This window comes from Prorops nasuta, unplaced genomic scaffold, assembly GCF_024137725.1.
Source record: "Prorops nasuta isolate Cenicafe-Biocafe unplaced genomic scaffold, Cenicafe_Pnas_1.2 PNAS00455, whole genome shotgun sequence".
Lineage (NCBI taxonomy): Eukaryota > Metazoa > Arthropoda > Insecta > Hymenoptera > Bethylidae > Prorops > Prorops nasuta.
This window is the reverse complement of record NW_027117251.1, coordinates 1-20723: the sequence shown is the minus strand read 5'-3', so window position 1 is coordinate 20723 and position 20723 is coordinate 1. Positions and strand designations below refer to the sequence as shown.

The window sequence follows — 20723 nt, the reverse complement described above, 5'->3', positions numbered from 1 at the left end:
TAGAAATCTGATAGAATCAACCTGAACCATTTTTAACGAAATTGTATTTTAAAAACCTATAATCGTTGGATTATAATTTTTCGACAATAGATGTTAGAAATAGCCCTATAGCCCGGAGGGCCAAAGGCAGAGTGATAGACAATTAGGTATGTATAGATAAATGGAATTATCATCATACAATAAAAAAAAGAAAAAAAGAAAATGGCCGGCATTATTGCGTCCCCTGTGCGTCCCCTTTTCAGAAGTATCGCTCCCTGGCGAGGAATGCGGCAACTAAGAATTTTTATTTCTCGTGCGCGGAGGAGTAAAGTGTACTAATTTATTGAAATAATTGCGATATTCGCTACGATTTCGCATCATCTCATCAAGTGAGTAATTCGACGATAATCGATTGTCGCTTAATTTGCGTTAGAACGTAATGACCGTATCGGAGCTTGGCAGATCTGCCTAGTGCGATGTTCTTTTGTTTATTTATAATGGATTTCCAAGTTCGGAAAACCGTAAAAATACGATGACCGAATGTAAAATCGGAGCTTACAGAATTCTCCGCGTAAATCCGTGGCCTTCTTGTGTATTGTGAAAGGCCAGATCGATGCTTGCCTCGCTTTCGCAATAACAAAAAATCTCATATATGTAATCCCCTATATCCCTGGGTTATCAACATTTCGGAGTATTGACACCTCTGTCAGAGCAGAGCAAAGGTGTTCTGCTTCTATTTTACTAATTCCATATAATATCTTCGTTCGTGTTTGAGCAGACCGTACACATTTCTATCAATGCCCTCCTTTTATCTTTCTTTCTTTCACCTTTCTATAATGTTGTGTTAAATGGGTTTCTCCAGCACAATGTAAGGATACCAGAAGGAATACATACATTCCACAGTAGCTGTTTTTTCTTGCTCGTTAGCACGGTGTCGCGATTAATTCTTCAATGTGTCTCTCATCTCTCATGCTCTCTCACACTTTTGTAAATAGCTGGAATGCTTTAAACTTCTTCTAACTTGCGAAAATATAAATTCGGTAAATCTATATAAAGAACAAAATAAATGTTCTATATATTTCTATTTTCAATGTGTGGCATTGTTAACTTTTCTATAAATTAGTTTATAGAAGCATGCATCCGAAGATACTAATTTCATCAAATTAATCAATTGCTTCCATCTTTTGCAGATATAAAACATACTTCTCAATGAATTAATATTAACAATGAGTTCCCTTCAACAAACCAACAGATTTCTTCCCTTCTCCAACAATAATATACAAAGAAAACAGCTGTCATTACAAGGTATATCTTTATTCTTTTTTTTCTCTCTTGTCCATATTGTCTATTGTTTGAAATAATTTTTTCTTATGGCTCGATTACCATTATTAGGAGGTCTCCCTCAAAGTTTAAGCGGCAGTGATACTGATGTGTCAACGTCCAATGAGAATTTGAGCAATGAAGAAAGATATGTAATAAGACACACGGCTCGTCAAGAACCACAAGGCCAGGAAAATCAACAACAAAGTCCATCTAGGTCTTCAAGTCATAAAGAAAATATACCAAATATACAAGTAAGTAGAACAAAATTATTTCCTATTTTAAAAACTTATAAAATCATGTGTTCGTACTGAGATATATTTGTATTTAAATTGTAATGACAAAAATCCTATTAGACTTCAGCTGTTTCTAAAGTATGTCTGTGTGTCGCAGTTTGTTCAATTATACATTTTGCCATACTCTTGTGTATATTTTGTTGCATATAAGAGCCAAATATTTTATTCATTTTTAGGGTAACCTGCTCAACAGAAACAGTTTAAAAGATAGCTTGAATGGTTCAAACAGAAATAGTTTGAAGGAGAGTCTTAATGGATCTAATAGAAATAGCCTGAAAGACAGTATCAATGGCTCTAATAGGAATAGTCTAAAAGATAATTTAAGTAATCGCACTAGCATTGGATCAAACAGGAGCAGCTTGGATGTGTCAACCAGTTCATATAACACACTTATAATTCATAATGCGAATGATGAAAATGCATGGACTCCTTCCGGAAGGCTATCTAGTGTTGTTCGAGAACATGGAGACTTGGGTTACTTGTATTGCGAAGGTGGAGGTAAGGGACATTCAAATAGCCCAACTATGCAATCTTTAACAAGTTTGCCACACGAGGATCATACCTATGATCAGTCAGGAAATGGCGGCTGTCAAGAGATTACCGATATTCCTGATGATTACCTCAGTCAATCTCAGGTGATTATAAAAAAAGTAATTATATTTACTAAAGAATTGTATAACCACTTTTGTTATGACTTAAATGTGTGCTTCATTGATTCATCAGGTTCTAAAGCATCTTGCGAAAGAAGTTAAAGTGCCATCGTATACAAAAATACCCAATAATACGGGAACGATAGACATGAGGATGCGAGAAAATGAGCGAGGAAAGCAAAATGATCATGAATACGAGGATAGGCCACCACCCTCATATATATCTACTTTGTTACCATTAAAAAGTAAACACAGACTTCTTGGACCAACTGAAAAATTAACTTTGTCGAGATCACAACCGGACTTGTCTAGAGTTGGGAAGGTGGACATTGAAAATTATGATCCTCGTACTACGTCACCACGGTATTTCTATTCTTCAATAAATATTACCAATAAATTCGTCATCGAGACATACAATCTTTTAATAACCTGGTATTGTTTAATTGTCGATAGGCCTCAAACGAAAGGCAGGGAGGAGATGGAACAAGCAACAGGTGAAATCTGGCCGCCGTCTGAAATGATTCAGATAGTTATCCAGGAGAATAGTGCTTTAAAACTTGAATTGGAGCGTTGTTACAATAAAGTGGCGAAGTCGCAAAAGTTGGAGCAGGAAATAGCGAAAGTTCACAGGGCGCACGAAGAACTCGCCGCATCCTGTGAAAGAAGGGAAAAATTAGAACGAGCCGCAAGGCTAAGGCTGCAGAACGATTGCAGACGACTAACCGAGCTAAACTGCGCGCTAAGGGACCAAATCGATTTATTATCATCACGAACCGATAGCCCACCTATTGTAGAATCCATGAGAAAGGAATTAACCCAAAGGGAGCTATTGATTGGACAACTAATTACACAAAGTAAACTTCTCTTCAGCCCAAAATCTAAAGTCGGAGAGAGATTTTTTATTATTTCTTATAATTTCAGATAAAGAGCTGGCTGCTGCAAAAGAGAGACAAGAGATAGAATTAGCCGCCCAACGAGCAACGTTACAAGAGCAACGCACACATATTGATATTCTAGACACAGCTCTAACAAATGCACAAGGGAATGTAGTACGCTTGGAAGAAGAGGTAATAAAATATAATATAAAGAATGAAAAATATATAAGAGATGGTATTATATAACGAAAAATGTTATCTTAGTGCTGTAAAAAGCAAGTGTACGTGGAAAGGGTAGCCCAACTCCAAAGAGCTCTGTCCTCTCTTCAAGCATCAAGTGACAGGCGAGAAGAGACTGAAAGGCAGTTGAGGGGCCAACTGGAGAGGGAACTGAGAGAAGGCGGGGGTGGTGGTGCCAATGGTAATGAACAATCGAACGGAGAAACGATTGCTGAATTGAAACGTAGACTACGCGAACGAGACGAAAAAATTATGTCACTGGAAGGCGACGTGGCTAAATGGGAGCAGCGTTACCTTGAGGAAAGTGCACTCAGGCAAGCTGCCATTGATGCTGCTAGTCTTCCGAAGTACGTCACACTTTTTCTCGTATCGATTATAAACTGTTCAAATTAATGAGTAATTAACTATGGATAAAAATTTAATATCGCTATTAATGATTGATCAGGGATGCGAAGATAGCTGCCTTAGAAAAAACCAGTCAGGATGCGGAGAAACTCATAGCAGAAGCCAGATCTGAGAAAATGAGGCACATGGACGAGGTTCATGCGGCTCAAAAAAAATTGGCTGACCTTGAATCTAGGTAGACAAAGAGAGACCAATTAATCGATTATTTGGAGCGAACAGTATTTAGAGTCTATTACGTTTTTCAGAATGAAAGATTTGGAGTCGAAACTGGCCGAGAGAGACGCAATGATCCGAGTACTCCAGAAGCACACGTATGACAAGGACAGCAGTAGCAGCAGTGGAGTAGGAAGTTATCCCGCTGCACATTCGACTCATTCAAGTACGTCGGCAGATCATCATACTGCACTTGTCAGCACACCAGAACTTGGTAAAAATAATGAATACAAGAATAGAGAGAAAGAGAGGCAAGATGTGTGTCATTGATGGGTACATCAACAATCGGAGAAGCCTTAAACTTAGCCAAATGCGCGTAACATTTTTCATAATTTTACATATTTTGAAATAGTTTCTTATTGCAGTGAGTAGTGTTCTGGGAGGAGGCAGTGGTTATGGCTGCACCAGCTCGTACGGAGTTGCGGACAGTTATAAATATAGGAAGCAGGGCAGCTTTGAACAAACTAACAAAAGTCTTGACGATCAGCTCAAAGAACTCGACTCGCAGCTGCTCAGTAAGGTAGGAAGAATGTCGAAGGTGTAATTTTCTCTATTACAAAGAAATCCTTTCAAACGATCGACTTTTAATTAATTTTTATAAATCAGCTTTTATATTCGAATTCTAATTAGTTGCTTTAATTTTCCTTTTACAATATTTATACATTTAACCATTTGGTGCCACATGACGTTTAAGATTGAACATTTTTATCTTGTCGATTATCGAATCAGTCAGGCTTCTTTGCTACCATCAAACTTGATTCTGAGCGGTTCAACATCCTTTATTTCTATTTTACCTCGTATATAATAGCTACCGTGGAACATGAGAAACTAGAGAAATTACACTTGAAGGTATTAGTGTGCTTTGCGAGTGACGAGTTGACTTTTTTTTATACGAAAGCAGGAACAGTTAACATGAATTACAATTCTCGAACGATATGTGATGTTCTTGATTTCAACAAAAGTTAACTATTTCTGATTTATATAACATGTATTGCATTTCACTGTGTGACTTAACAATGTGTAATTAATGATAGAGAGTAATTTTTTAACTTTTTTTTTATCTATATCTGTGCAAAATTGATGTTTCTATCGAATGGATAGAACGATTCGGCAATTAAATAAGAAAAACAAACAAAGATTGTCTTAATTCGAAACCAAATTATTTTCTGACGTCCTTAACAGAATAGAGACTATAGCGTAAGTGAAATTGATGGTTCTCTTTTGTTTTGTTCCTTTTTGGTTGATTTATTTAAAAAGAACTCCCACTAATCCTGAAACCAGACCCTATCCCGAGTGTGCATGCGCTGTTGTGGCGAGCACTAACCCAATTCCAGGTCCCGGTATCCTATCGAACGTGGGCGATTTGTTCTCTTGTTTCAGCGGGCACTTTGCTGTTTTCCAGGATTCTCTAATCCAGGCACTGCGTCGCGAAAAGGAAAAATACCCAAGCCACTATTGGCGGGTGTAGATAGCACGGGTAGCTCGAGTACAGTGTCGAGCAAGTCTCGCCTGCTGGACGACTCGGGGGGTGAAGCCTCGTCAGCCGGGATCATCGAGTTTGCTAGCGCAGCTGCCCGTTTCAAGGCCAACGTGTCGCGCCTGTCGGACGGCAAGCCCGAGGATATGATGCTGCTGGAGAAACAGGGTAGAAGCTCGCAGCGACAGAGGATGCAGGAGGGCGAACCTCGACGAGCCGGAAGCCTCCCACCCAGCTCGCTCCCGAGGCCCCCGAGGAGCTTGAAATCCTCCTCGGGCTCTCGTTACTGTCGTCTCAGTGACTCGGAGACTCGAAAGAAATCCGACCCTGGACCGGTGATCGAGCCCGCGTCACCGATCAAATCCAGGGATTCTGGTAACTGCACCCTGGAGTACGGTAGATTCGACACAAAGGCTCAAAGGAGAAAGAAGTCCTCGGAGTCTTACGGCCAAAACTTGAAGAAACCATCGTCGAGCAACGATTACGAGCGGCTGCAGAACGAGATAGAGAGAAAGAAGTCACCCAGCTCGATGGAAATGGTGAAGCATCGGGAGCAGGTTCGTTCTCTGATCCCACCGCCCTCGAGGAGGATCGGGGAGTATGGGAGATTGAGCGACGGTGACAACGGCAAGGGAACACTGAGGAAGCAAGTGAACTCGCGCGGCCAGAGCACCGGCAGCACTGTCAGCAGCAAGAGTGCCAGGGACTCCGGAGGAACTGCGAGTTCCGAAGCTTCCACGTCCTCGCTTCCTCCTACCAAGGCCAGGTCGATACCTCGCCCCAATTACCGAATTCAATTTTAAGCTCTTTACTCGAAACTCGTGCGGCTGCGTTGCGTTGCAGCAACAGAAATATTCGATAAAATCGAGCGTAATTCTGCCAACAATCCGTGCCTTTAAGCGATCTTTTAGAATTCGATTGTAAAGATTATTCTTTCGTTTCCGAAGCCACCACTCTTCCGCACGTGGCCATAGAGCAAGAACAACGACCCAACTTGAGTTTCCTCAGGCATCTGTTGCGTCTAAGCCAGCATATGCTACGCCATAATAGACACACTCTCCAACTCTACGCGCTTTATACTACAAAAAAAAAAAAAAAAAAAAAAATTTTTAAAGTAATAGAAAATAGAAGAAAAAATAGCGTTATAGAATATGACCTAGTCATTACCAAAGTAACTCTCGCGTGAAGAAAAATGGGAAGCTATGTCTCCTTCAGCAGGAGCCTATTCGGGACGCGAGCTTTCTACGTGTGCCTTGCGAAAAAGTGCCTTTCGATTTTATACATACAAAATACCTTTATACAAGAACGAGACGGGTTCGCATACCGATTCGTGGCTGTTTCTGATAATCCCGGTGGGGACAGCCAAACTCCTCCTCCTTCTCTTCTAAACCATAATGGTTTTCATGCCGAGCCATGAAATTACGCCTTAGCTGGCATAATTTCCTGTGAGACTGAGCAACAGTATCTACTGAAAACTTTCTCCCTCGTGCTACCGATTTCTATCGAACCGTCTTGAATCATTTTTCACGGACTAATGTTGCTTTATTGCCTTCTTGCCATTGGCAAGCTTCTAATATTTTTTGTGAGATATGCTTAGACTCATAAATAACATAATGTCATCTCCGAATGCATTGGCCAAGCCTTTGTCTCCCCGATTTACCGAAAGGGAATATTAGACACTCAAAGTTACACACCCACACACACACACGTGCACACACGATTCAGACACAATACCCGTGACACATACACCAAAGTGTAGAATTCATTCTTTTTATAACAAATGACTCCTAATATAATTTTACTGTATTTATTTGTTTCTCGTGCTAATTATATCTATTATACTATTACTATTATTATAATTATTACAATTTACCCGGCGAAGTATCTTTCGACGTGACGCAATAAGATCGAATCGATGTTAAAGCTGGATAAAGATAATGAGAGAGTGGGAGAGAGAGAGAGAGAGAGAGAGAGAGAGAGGGAGATAAAGAAGAGAATTTGAATTGCATTAGAAAACAAAGCGTTAATGTTTCCAAGCTGTAACATAGTAATACGTTGATTGTGATGTAGTATAGAATTGCGTATCGATTTAGCCAGATTTATTTCATTTCTGTGTCCCTTTTGCGAGTGAAGACATTCTATTAGTGTGAGAGACGAATGTCGTAAGTAAATTATTCAGGACGATCGCCCCTCCTCTCCCTGCGAATATTTGTGGTCGAAGAGGTAGAGCGGCTAACAATTATTAAAAGGTGATCGTATTGATAATCTTGCATCAAATTTCAAATCTTTGATACTTCCGACGTTCTATCGGTATACTTTGTAGTCAGCAGCTCTTTATTGGTTGTGTTGTAACAGCCGTTTCATAATAATCACACGGTCTTTGCATTTTCAATCGACGTCCACTGTCTCGTCGTTAGAGTTTGCTTCGATTCGAATGGAACCAATTCCTAGTGTGTTTTCAACATGCATGTTAATTATTTATAAGAATAAACTTGTAATCCTTTTATCAGCCAGATGCTTAAAATTTGTTTTGTTCTTCGTTCGTCGATGCTGATATAGTAATTTTTAATTCTCTATTCTTATACCTTGCAGCGGGTATAACAATTTCTACATTATGCTAATACAATTTAATCAGTAGCTCCGATATACGATTACTCATTTTGCATCACGATCAAATTTTTTAAAGCTATTTGTATTCCAATCTTGTGTCTGAGTGTGAGAGCGTGATTTATAGTCTTTTTTTACGTTTCTAGATAAAAGACAAGTTACCGTTTTTACGCACGCCACAGTCATTTTTTGTTTACTTTCCTTTATCATTCCAAAGTCGTCAAAGTTCCTTCGATAATCGGAAAGAAAATTCTTGCGACGATGACAAGACAATTGACATTGAAATATATTGAAACAAGAAGCATAATAGGTTTGTTGATGCTAGTTTCTCTAAATCTCAAAAAGAATCGTTCTTTTTACGTAGGGTATACCCTGCATTTAGTCAGATTTACCATTTAGACGTAAAAAAGTAAGGCTGTTATTACACAAAAAATAGTGACTCCAAACAGATTCATTGTTAATAAATTAGCGCGTCGCAAATTTTTAATAAATATATAAATATTAAAAATTGCTTTTGAGACGCAGTTATGGTGCAAGCTCACTTATTTAACTCGGTTCAATTGGAAGTATGTACGACCTAAGCGTGAAGGGTTCGTGTAGGAAAAATTATCCCCTCCCCCCCCCCCCCCAGATTTTATAGAAAGGAATTAATTAATGTTAACGGAATTAGGGAAGTATGAGAAAAAAGAAATCTGTACCTTTCACATGCAAGAATACCAAATGCAACGTCACCAAAGATACGTACTGCGTATGAGTGACTATACGTCGTATCCAAATATCGTTGCTACGATATTTCTGCGTGTTACGCGTATAGGTCACCGATAGTAACTCTTAAAATGACGGGGGCGCCCCCGTCTACCGTTTGCTCTCTATTTTTGATACGGCCGTTTATAAAACGACACACTTTATTTATTTATTTTTTCTCGTTCGTCTCCTCGAGACTCCCTGGAGATATTGCATTTTTCTTTTGTTCAATGTCTCGCAGATCCTAAGAATATCTTGTCGTAATTGGTTAAAGAGCTCCTGCCATATGTTACAGGTGAAATCGAGCGATTTCCAATCGAGTTAGCTCGCAAAGCTATCAAATTTCTCGTTACATGTACCATAGTCAATGTAACTCAAAGTTTTTATCAAAGAATTTGTACTGTAACGTTTGAAGGATTTTGCGAAAAATTGTTTGGTAGGACACTTGCAATGCGAGAAGTTGCACAGTTATGCGAGCATAATTTATTGTCGATGAAGGATAAACTTTTTACAACGCGAGGCTGGAAAATAGACAGAGTAAGCAGACGTTAAGAGGAAATAATTCGCGATAGCACAGTGCTCAGTCGCGCTGGTATATATTGTATACACGTTATAATATATTAGCTTTATACTAACCGGAAAATGTAAAACGAATATCCGTCGAACTATGTATGGTTTTCAGCGGATTAAGCTTAGTACATGAGAAAAAAGCAGTGATAGTCGGTTGATGTAAAGAAATTATGCGAAATACAGGCTCTGTTGTAAAGTATAATGTATCTGCTTTATTCATCGTATACACCTATTATATTATTTCCTTAAAGAAACGCTATCGCAATTTGTCGAACTAGAGATATGCTAAGAATGTATTTATTTGTTCTATTGATTTCATACAAAATTGACTAGGCCTTAGATTGTATTTTCTTTTTTTTGTGAAATTATTGCTGTCTTTTCAAATCTTTCAACATTCATTTATAAAAAACATATATTCTAACGCTGAGAATATAAAAGATAAAATGATTTTTGTTCGTTTACTGATTTCCACAATGTTATCCTAAAAAAGAGAATCTACAGTCTTTTAATTATCCTAAAATACATGGTCACGTTTTCAGTTCTTACATCTAGGCAAGTATATTTTTAACGCTAAACTCTATTTTACTACTGTAGGAAATTGATTTTGTTTACGATTATATGCTAACAAGGAATAATGTTTATGATTAGGTTGATAAGAAGAAGGAGCAAAGAGGAGTTTTAATGTTTGATCGGTGTGAATTTGACACGCAGTGGATGGGAAGCTCGTAATACTAGATCAGCCATGAAAACAATGTCTTTGATCCGATCGACTGGCCCTATGTGAAAATTTCTCAACAGGTATGCAACGAGACATTTCATCTCTAGAAATGCGAATTTTTGACCTGAAACAAAAATTCGCTTTATTCGATAACATTATCATTAATTTCGTTGATTTTGCATCTACCAAATTAGGGGAAAAATTACCAATGCAATTACGAGGACCAGCGCTGAAGGGGATGTAAGAAAATGGATGTCGACCTATAATGTTCTCCGGCAAGAATCTGTCTGGGTCAAATTCTTCCGGGTTTGGCCAGAAATTTGGATCTCTGTGGACGTCGTAGATGTGAACGTGGGCTATGGTTCCTCCAGGAATGATGTACTTTTCTGGAGAAAGAAAAAGAAATTGTCAAGTCGATGGAAGCTATGCCAAAATGAATATTCTGCCTTTGGTGTTAAAGTGCATACTCAAATGTAAATCTTCTTCGATGTAACGAGAGATAAATGGAACACTCGGGTATAATCTCAGGGACTCTTTGATGCAACGTTCCAGATAAGGCATGCGTTGTAAAGTTTGCGCATTTATCTCCCCATCATTCTCCAGCCAAACTTCTTCCACCTCTTGTCTACAACGTTCCTGAAAATGTGCCTCGTGAATAACGAGAGTCTCGAAAAATTGTCAAGAGTTACCTGAGCATCCTGGTGTTCAGCGAGTAAGAGAATAACAAAAACCAAAGCTTGGGCAGTAGTGTCGTGTCCCTAAAAGATTTGCTCTTTCATTGGCAATAGTGTCTGCGATGATATAATTTAGAAGATAATTACCTCAAACATAAAAGTATCGACTTCCTCCCTAATTCCATTTTCATCTATTTGGTTCCCATCCCTATTGGCTGCTATTAACAAGTCCAACATGGCTAATCTCTTTTTTCTTACTGATAAATTAAAAGAAGGGAACATTTGAGATTATCGTTTTTTTCTTAATAATAGTAGAAGAAAATTCTTACTCTTGAGAGGTTGTTCGTCAGATTCCTGCATATCTACAGGGACTCCTGGCTTGTTTTCAAATCCCTTTAAATATCGACCGCCAGTTATGTTGTGATAAACATTTCTTTCTCCTATAATCTACAAAAATACATTTTCATTTTCATCCCACAAAAATTGTTTAAAAAAATTACCTTTTTTGTAAAACCGTGTAAAATTTTGAGGATTCTGCTTTGACGTCTGTAAGTGGGTGAGAGTGCGAACATCCAGTCTTCGTGTAGCCAGGGGTTCACCAATCTGAGTAGCAAACGAATCGTTCAGCGTTTAATCAATCTACTCAATCAAGCTAGTGTTGTAAAAAAATTTGCTGCATAAAAGAATAGTGCCTCTCTCGACTGTGTACAATATTTTTTTTTAATTTCTGTCGATGTACTGCATACGTGTCTTCAGATATACCTGTGCACAAGCAGCTCGCCCATTTGATGGACAGCCTCGCGATATTTATATTGAAACTCTCCACGACCTTGCAAAGAAGTTCCCATAGCTGTTTCTGCATGCAAAAATTTTTTTCTCTAGTTATAATTTTTTTACTCTTTCAGATGGACGAGATTTAATCAAGGCGAAATGAAAATGAAAATTACCACAAACTGCATTCAACGTGGATTCACTGAGAAGAGGAACTAGATCCATGACTACCGGACCCTTTTCGACCTTCAATGAATCGCACATTCTCTCTGATTCCTCGACGAATATGTCCACGAATTGTTGAAGAATGTTAAAGTGAAAAGCTGGAGTCAAGATTTTTCTTCGATTTTGCCATTTGCTACCTAGAAAAGTGAATACCAGCGATACTAGTTTAACACAGTGTAAATTGATAAGAGAATAATTGCGATATATACTAAATTTAAAAGTCACATTGATCGATGATAAAACTCTGATGAGTTTACAGAAGCAAGAATTATCTAAAGCTAGATTTACAAATTTGAAATCCGCACTTTCAGCCGACGATATATTATCTAAGCTCTCTAGAACTGAAGAACCAATCACATTTTTGCAATCCGCAGATACGATTTTATCCAGACATTCCGGTTCATTAGTATAATAATTGTCATAAATCATATCATATCGTGTATTTTACGATGGTTTATAAGCTTTTCTGATAATACTGCAATTTCTTTAACAGTTAATAATGATAAATTCAGTCTACGATTCAACACAAGCTATTTTCACTTGAGATAAAATAAACTTTTAAAGTTAATTCTTGCTTTATAAAAGAGTTGGCGCGATTAAAGCTGGAATTGAAGAAAAAAGGTTAAATATCAGTTGGAGAAATGTTTACAGTTTGTGTGGAGCGAATAACATTTAAAGAGTCGATGAGCAGCCGTGTTTAATTATAGAAACAAAATCTGAAACGAAGATTTCTTTTTATCTATTATGAATGGATTTTTGTTTACCTGTGCTGGTTAGCAGTCCTGTGCCAAACCAAGGGTGTAAAAAGTTGTACAATTCGCTTTTTTCTATATGTTTCGTGCTCGTAAGGAGAACCTGGATTATATAAAAAATGTTCAAATCCTTTCACCATTCATATATATATATATATATCTAATAATTTTTACCTCTGCGTCATCCGGATGTCGAATATTTACCAAAGCAGTCGTTATACTCCAGATTTTATAAATTGGATAGTATTCGTTATTCAAGTATCTCAAATACGTCCAAAGCTCCTCTAAATAAAAAAGATAAAGCGCACTGTAATCTGACTGTAAAAATGTTATGAAATTAATGATGAATTCTTGCGCTTACTCATCGAAAGTTTGAAGGCGTACAAGTTTCCAATAATCGGATAAGACTTAGGACCTGGAATTTTACAAATCAGTCTCCCTATTCTTCCCTTACGGATAAAATAGTGAAAACCGAATAAAGCAATGGCAAGTGCCAAAAGTATCGCAGTAATCATCTTGAAATTGTGAAAAAGTAGGGATTCACTGCAAAAACGACAAATTGAGATTTAATTTTTGACCGGACAAGAAGCGCTTTCCTGATAAGACTGTTATCATTATAATTTATCGGCATTACCCAGTGTCAAGCGTATATTTTGACAAGTGTAGCAAACAAACTTTTCCAATTGGTCAATGCCAGTTCGCGAATAAATCACAATGTCACTCGAAAGGAAAGAGTGGCTCGAATCCAAACTACCCCTAAAAAAGGGTGAAATTTTCCAAGCTATCTCAAATGCTCATCGCAAATCTTCATCGATCTATGTATTCACAATGTTAAACTAGGATTATAAGGAATTGAAATAACGAAATAAATAGGAAACAGTATTTGTATTAGCGTGCGTTCTCCTGGTGGAAAGTAGGATATTAAAATTGTTGAATTTTTCAAATGAGAATTGAAAAAGCTGGAGCTGGGTTTCCGAGCTTTTATTATACGTGTACGACGGGTTGAGCCGATCCCAGTACGAAGCGACTTTGAGGCGCGGCGCGACTACTCGCTTAAAATGTTATTTTAGCCGCTATATAGCGGCTGCATTGTATGACGTAGCCGGCTCAGGGAGAAAAAGAGAGAAAGAGGGAGAGAAAGAGTCCATTAGATACCACGCGGAGACTAGTTTATCCGAGTTGTCAGATTTAGCTTTCCATCGCTAGGAAATGTAAGTAAATTTCGCGTTTACCGAGATATCTTGATCTGCGATTGCCTCTCGATAATTCATTATTATATCCATCGTTGGAATTATTATTCTGCGCAACTGTACTCTTTTATCTCATTTATTTGCATTAACGCCATCTCAAACTCGATTGTTAAAAATAATTAGTGTTGCATTGAGAGTTCGAGTTGTGGGAGGAAATAAGATTTATAGAGGAAAAAAGTTGATAAGTATAAATAGAGTGGTATAAATGAAGTTTGCGATTTTCTGTGTAGAACTTTCAAAAATTTAAAGGATCGTCGCGGAGTAATAGCGTTGCTTCATTTAAAGGAGAAAAAAACTCGTCTAACAGCCACTTTTTTTTCATTACATTCCAATTATCTCAAAGGGTCAAGGTTCCTGGCATACTTCAAAATGTCCGAACGAATTCCTTCGATCCGATTGGCCCTCGTAGGTTTTAATATTCGGAGGAGAAATAATCGCTTTGAACGTTAAGGTACCAATTTGACAATTTGACAAATCGAGTAGGAGAAAGTATTTGAAAATTTGGGTCAAGTTGGACAAAATAGAAATTAAATCTTAATCCTATAATCTTGTATCATTTTTATGCTTCGATTTTTCCATTGTCGAGTGGGAGGGAGCGTTTTAATAAAAGGAATATCAATACAGCGAACCGTGAATTTATCGTGCAGACGATGGAACATGTTGAATTGTCGTAAAACGATAACCTACGGGCAGACCATTCCAGCTAGCAGCGATAAATGTTGTTCGAAATTTCATATACCCGGATGAGGAGGCACTGGCAGAATAATTCTTTCCATTTCGGACCATACTTGTTCTCTCTCTCTCTAATATTTTCAAAAAAATCGAAAAAAATCGCAAAGACGATAAATGATTTGTTTGTTACGATATGACTTATGCTCGAATGTTAACGTTTACTCGATGTCTCAATTTGTATTTAATGTTTTCATCGTCGAGATTTATTTATCTTTTCTGTAGTTACAGCTTTTGCAAAGTTGCACGGGTCATGGGTGAAAAGCTTGCGTCGTGCATGTGTAATAAGAATAATAATAATAGTAAGCGTGCTTGGTTCCCCAAAAGCCCAGAATAGTAACAGGATGCTTGCATGTACATTTTGTAAAGTATATGCTTTAAGGAAAATAAAAAGCACCTTTATCTCTGACAGCATAGACGATTCCAAGCAAAATAACTCGTGTTTGTATAACTATGTTGATAGAAAAGAATTGCATGCGTCTTGATAACGCAAAATCCAATATTCTGCTTCCGACTAACTTTCGCGAAAGAATCTCGCGTGGTCGTGAACCATGTGCGTATTGCGTGCGCAAAAATTGCATGTCAGTTTTAGTTCCTGAAAAACCAGGAAGAATCTAGTGACAAAGTATAGGGATAGTCTCGGAATCGATCTCTATCGAGTTACATTTCGTTCCGAGTTGGGTGAAACTACATTTGCAAATGAACATTTATCAGTTATTTAATGCTGCAACTGTATATATATCAGTGGCAAATCTCTAATTCTTTTAACTGTCTAAATCTGTGTGTGTGACTCTCAATAAAATAAAATTATTACTAAAATCTGATCAAATCATCTAAATAGGCCTGTAATGGATATACGAACTGATAAGATATCGCAATATTATCTTCATGTTATTCATTAACAAACAAAAATCAGAAAACTTAATGTTAATAGTTTATAAGATTATTAATCAAATTTTTGTTGATAATCAATTATAAATGTTGAGAAAAGATCCTAATAGGGAAAAACGTAGAGTGTGTTAAAGATATTTTTTAAATGTTCATAATTAATTAGTTTTTAACAATAATGAAATCTACTATATCCACCTTTAAAAGGTCTCTCTCGTTAATACAGTTTTACTCCGGGAGGTGCTACGATCTGTGAGCCACTGCGACAACTACGCAGCAAGTTTGTTTGCGGTATTTTGTGCATTCGACGATAGATGTCTACACTTGGCACACTTTTTAACGCGACTGGTCATCTCTAATATTTGTAACGAGAGCACAAGAAACCATTCGATATGAAGTTTTTCAATTAGATCTTTCTCCCGAGACTTGCTTTCTATTTTTCCTCAAATACGCAAAGATAAAAAGTTGTACGATAAGTTTCTACAGGAGAGTTACTTTTGTGTTATAGGAGAATGAGTTTAATGGATTGTGCGTCAAATATTTATCATCTTGAGAAACGAGTGGTAGAAAGGAGAAATTGAATGAAAGAGAGGGAGAGAGGGAGAGAGAGAGTCCTTGGTCCTTGAAGGTATTAGTCCTCGTCCTTGCCTATATAGAACAACATCCTGCGTTGAGGGGCTAGAAAAGAATTGTTGGGTGATGGAGGGAGGAGGTGGAGAGGGGGGGATCTCGCACACAGCATATATATATATATATATATATATATATATAGATGATGGGTTGCCATAGCTACCGAAGAATTCTCCTCATATCCTTTTACAGGACGAAGGTCTTCCCCTCCCATTTTGGTGGGCGATACCTCTTTCACCTCCTCGCATGTCCCAATAACCCACTTATCACTCCCTGCATTCGGGACTGCTTTTATACTTACACGCAAATCCTTCCAATCCAACTACTCACTTTAATTTATTTTCATTGTTTCTCGAAGATATTTTTTAACACGCAATATTAACATCAATCAAGGAAGATTATTGATTTATGGGTATATCGAGTTTGCTTAACGTCGACGTAAATTTTTCTCGACGCTATCCTTTTAACTGCGAGGAATCGATATATCGAACTGCCTGTCTCGTAATGGCAGCAGCAGCGTGGACGACAGATAACACAATAACTCTGTCAAAGAAAAGGACAACGTGGCAAGGAAGTATCGATTTTAAAAACCCTTAAGGCCATCCAACTTGTGACATTCTCTAACCGCCATTTTGGTCCTTTCTCTTTTTCTATCAATCGAAGTGTCAAATGGATCCTTATCGAGTGGAATCTCCAACATGATTAATCAATATTTTGCTCTATTCTGAAAAAATCCACTCTGAGCGCTTGACAAATATGCTTTCGATAACTGATCAATAATAATAACGCAACGCTCATGGCGCTTGTAAGAAACGATTGTACGGTCATAAGGTTAGGAAAGTTGGGGCTGTCTTTTGTGTAAGATGAGTACGAGTCGACCGGAAGTCCCGTGGGAGACGTCCGATTCACCTCTTGTTATTCCCTTTCCGTCTAGTTCTTCTCGATCGTCCTGCATTGAAAATTGCTAATTACACTCGAGAATTGAACGCCGATAAATGTCTAATTGTTCCCGATTTACCAGGCTATGATTTATAACAATGCCCAAGTTTACTCTTATTTATCATTAAATGTAAACAGAGAGTCGACACCATTCTTCTCTCGAAAAGAGAATTGCAAGTTTTCTTAAACTGACAAACTTTTAAAATTATATATATCAAATAGTTTATTAGCAAAAAAAATACAATTGGTGAAAATAAAGGACTCTCATAGTTATTTAGCTTAATAATAATGGACCGGAAGTCCCTTGAAGAAATCTCGATCGCCTCTTGTTATTTCTTTCGTCCACATTTCCTGTTTATCTATAAACCCTGTAATAATGAAAATTCGTAAAGGAAACAGATATTTACACTTGAGAATATACAGCAGCAATAAATCTCTGCTAGTTGACTATTTTCTAGAGAATAATTTAGAGGAACGTGTAAGCTCGCTGTTATTGGTTAAATTCTCCTGGATGACTAGCCAAATATCCACATAAGTTAAGCTGGTAACTGACGGATCTCGGATGCATGCCTCAAGATTCGTATCGCGGAAATATGGTTCGCCCTGCACCCCTTTGCACCCCCTGCGCACTCTCCTCTCGTCATCCTGCTCAACGAGACAGAGTCCCAAGTCCCAAGTTTCGAGAATGGAAAGCACTGGCATTATTCCAGCATTACGACTGATGTAACTATATATATAGAAGAGAGCTGCGTCGTGTGAAATAGTGTTACAACGATGCATGGAAGCAAGCACACACACACACACTGGAGTCGATGAAAATTCAAAGTAAATAATTTTAGCGAGTGTAAAATCGCGAAACGAGTTTCGCTAATAAACTAAATTCGATGGTTTATTGTTGCGGTACTTGCTGTTGCGTGGAGCGTGTAATTCAATAAATTTCGGGCTAAAGCTAATTAACATTCGATTAGGTAGAAAGGGGGGAAAAAGCCAAAACTCGTTTCTATATGTAACACGAGCGATCGCATAGGTGTACGATAAACGCACACACACATATATAACGCTGTAAAATGGCGAGTTCATTAAAACTTTGTTAGCGTGTAATGGAAGATGGTCCTGGATTGTCGTTTCTTTCTGCATGGATGTCCTTGTTTGTGTTTGTATTGGATGGCGTCAGGAGTGAGCGTGCAAAGCTAATATCGATTGGCGTGCACGCACCAGCTAATGCGAACTTGGTGTTTCCCGTAGGTAAGCCAACTGCACTGGCACGAGGACCGATGGACTTTTCCACAACTTGGATGCATGTTTTTATTTCTTTTTTCTTTTCCAGAAATTAATCAATGTTGATGTCCAATGGAATAACCAGGTTCACATCTAGATAAGGCAGGGGAGGGAGCACGAGGATGGAGGAAAGAAAGCACAAGCTGCAGGAAAATAAAATCTTCGTCGAGTAAGTTTACAAGCTTCCGGAGAGGGAGAGAGAAAGAGAACCCTCCGTGAAAGGGATGCAGAGTCGGTCGGTCGGTCGGGGAAAGATCGGAGAAAATGGCTTGGGGTTTGAGGGTAAAGTGGGAAGAAACTCGGTTGTGCACCCTGGAAAAACCTATATCATCCCTCAAGCAGGATTATAGGGAAAGACTGCCGTAATGGGCTTCGGCTCGGATCTCTTTGTACTGATCTTTGAACCGAAGCAAAATCTTCTTGCCACAGCTTATTTCTGTTTTTTTTTCTTTTTTGCTTTCTTTTTTTTGTTCTCCATCAACATTAGCGTTACCCATTTACCGTTGTTATTTCAGTTCGTATACACGCATATATATGTGTACGCATTACGCATATACGTACGTACTTTGTTCTCTTAATTGGTGGAACGCAAAGATGGAGAATCCGTGACGTCACACTGTTGACGCAGTTGATCAGTCTGTCGGTCAGTGAACCGCCAACGGTTACTTCCACAATCCACAGTTCCACTGCATCCTGTCCTGCGATCGGCAGGCCAGTCCCGTTATATTCAACCTGTAAAACAACCTGCGCTCGCGCAGTCACCCCTTTTTATTCGGAGAGCTACAGTCACGTGACAGCAGGGAATTGTACAATTGTCGGGGAAATCCAGTGGAATTATTAAGAGTGAAAGTATTGGATTATGGAGCTGATGGTAATTTAATCGAGGCTCTTGGAACGCGACGAGCCAAAGGTTCGAGAGAGAGAGAGAGAGAGGAGAGAGAGAATAAATTTTGTAGTTGGAGGAGAGAGATCATATGGCTGGTGTAGGTTTATCAGGAGTAAGTGGGATCATAAGATGTTTTGCTTATCCTCTCTCGGGGTCAATAGCGAGCAACGTGTCGTTGCTCGTAAAAGGAGAATGACGTCGCAGGTGATAAGACGATTTTACGGGCTCAGCCTCGATCCTCCTTATACCATGCTCCATACCCTATTCTTAACTCACAAAGAAAAAAGCAAAATACCTGGAAGATCCTCATCCAATTTCAAAGACACCTTTTAACGAGATTCCAGAGAGAATATGAAGAATTTTCTATTTTCATGCAATTTTTTATTCAAACGACACGCGCGCGTTACATAATAATTACAAACTTGAAAAGGTTGCAAATAAATAAATATGCATATAGGTTTGCCATGCATTTGGTTATTCGGGATAGAATGAAAAGGGTTTAAACGTCCGAGTTACAGCACGAGCATTATCGGAAAATCTGCCAGTGTTGTATGGAATAAAGCCGATCAAAATTCTAGCCGAGATAGAAATATGCTTTTAAATTAGACGCGTAAAATAATTACGAAGTTGATAAAAAGTGTGGAGGGGGAGGAGGTATTTGTTATTTAATTTTATCTGCAGTTTTAGCGCTTTAAAAATCGTTTCTTCATGGACGAACGAGCGAGGCGAGCGGTCCCTTTGAGCAAAAGCCATAATCGTTATACTTTCTATTGTTTGCAGTGGAATGCGTAGTTCATCCGGCTTGGAAGGGAATTACAAAGCTGGGGAGAAAGAGCGATAACGGTATCGCTCGCTGGAACCAAGCGTTGATCATTTTTCTTTAATTTCACTCGTGCAACGAGCTTCCAATCCTTATAATAATAATAATCCTTCGATATGTGTATATGTGCATAATTGACGATCGTGTGCAGACAGGTGCAATCCTCGTCTGGTTTTATGATTTTACTACCTCTTACGCGAGGTTACAGACTTTATATAGATATTATATATGGAAAAAATAATATTCCTAATTTATTCTTTATCTCCCCACAAGGATAATTAGCTTCTCATTTAATATCGAATTTTGTCATTTAAACGAATTCACTTGATCAACGTTTATAATACTCGATATAGCTGTCAGATATTCACTCGATGATAATTTCTTGATTTCCTTAATTAGTACAATTTTTTCATAAATATTAGCTAATATTTCTCTCGATGAATGATGTAAAACGAGTTGCAAAGTGCTGTAACCATGCGAGTCGAAAGGATCGAGTGTGTGCGTGCGTGGAGCTCGCACATGGACCAATCGATGATTAAATAATTTTCATAAATTCTGGCGAAGTAACGAGGGATCATTGGATCCCCCCCCCCCCCCCCCCACGCGGGTGCCAAGTGGTCCAGCAGGAGAGTAGTCGTTTGCGCGCTCGAAGCGACCAATTGAACAATCCGTGCAGGATTTTATCACGCGACTCGGTGCTGACACAAATATGGCTGCGTTAATGCGATCGTTAAGGTGTCCTTGCTCCTAGCAGTCCTCGCCAAGATCCACGCTTTCCTGGAAAAAC

General features: G+C 38.4%; 2 protein-coding genes across 6 annotated transcripts; one reads left to right on the top strand and one right to left on the bottom strand.

Annotated features, from left to right (window-relative positions):
• Positions 1 to 281: 281 nt before the first annotated feature.
• Positions 282 to 9578, top strand: LOC136785519 (angiomotin-like 2a). Of its 5 annotated transcripts, none has more exons than XM_066746574.1 (12): positions 282 to 368; positions 1170 to 1284; positions 1372 to 1553; positions 1772 to 2230; positions 2319 to 2608; positions 2699 to 3099; positions 3167 to 3312; positions 3385 to 3707; positions 3806 to 3940; positions 4011 to 4144; positions 4344 to 4498; positions 5359 to 9578. In XM_066746574.1, the coding sequence occupies exons 2-12, from the start codon at positions 1206 to 1208 to the stop codon at positions 6256 to 6258; spliced, it is 3204 nt and encodes a 1067-aa protein (XP_066602671.1). In that variant the 5' UTR covers positions 282 to 368; positions 1170 to 1205; the 3' UTR covers positions 6259 to 9578. The 5 variants fall into 5 exon arrangements, with proteins under 5 accessions (XP_066602671.1, XP_066602667.1, XP_066602669.1 ...); XM_066746570.1 differs by having other exon boundaries at positions 4011 to 4192; XM_066746572.1 differs by lacking the exon at positions 282 to 368 and adding an exon at positions 407 to 701 and having other exon boundaries at positions 4011 to 4192.
• A 141-nt stretch (positions 9579 to 9719) lies between these two features.
• LOC136785521 (cytochrome P450 4C1-like) lies at positions 9720 to 13261 on the bottom strand. Its single transcript, XM_066746576.1, has 13 exons — positions 13151 to 13261; positions 12878 to 13059; positions 12691 to 12800; positions 12529 to 12619; positions 11716 to 11901; positions 11531 to 11624; positions 11269 to 11371; positions 11098 to 11215; positions 10916 to 11025; positions 10784 to 10852; positions 10562 to 10730; positions 10301 to 10480; positions 9720 to 10218 (listed from the first exon to the last, which is right to left on the bottom strand). Exons 2-13 carry the CDS (start codon positions 13029 to 13031, stop codon positions 10055 to 10057), a joined length of 1548 nt encoding a protein of 515 aa, XP_066602673.1. The 5' UTR covers positions 13032 to 13059; positions 13151 to 13261; the 3' UTR covers positions 9720 to 10054.
• Between the last annotated feature and the right edge of the window lie 7462 nt (positions 13262 to 20723).

Excerpts from the sequence above, each read along its gene's own strand:
- LOC136785519 (XM_066746570.1), top strand. The coding sequence starts at position 1,206 with ATGAGTTCCCTTCAACAAACCAACAGATTTCTTCCCTTCTCCAACAAT. Across the intron at positions 2,231-2,318 it reads ATTACCTCAGTCAATCTCAG|GTTCTAAAGCATCTTGCGAA; the intron begins GTGATTATAAAA and ends TTGATTCATCAG. Across the intron at positions 3,708-3,805 it reads GATGCTGCTAGTCTTCCGAA|GGATGCGAAGATAGCTGCCT; the intron begins GTACGTCACACT and ends ATGATTGATCAG.
- LOC136785521 (XM_066746576.1), bottom strand. The coding sequence starts at position 13,031 with ATGATTACTGCGATACTTTTGGCACTTGCCATTGCTTTATTCGGTTTT. Across the intron at positions 11,372-11,530 it reads GGCGAGCTGCTTGTGCACAG|ATTGGTGAACCCCTGGCTAC; the intron begins GTATATCTGAAG and ends TTTGCTACTCAG. Across the intron at positions 10,731-10,783 it reads CTGAACACCAGGATGCTCAG|GAACGTTGTAGACAAGAGGT; the intron begins GTAACTCTTGAC and ends GCACATTTTCAG.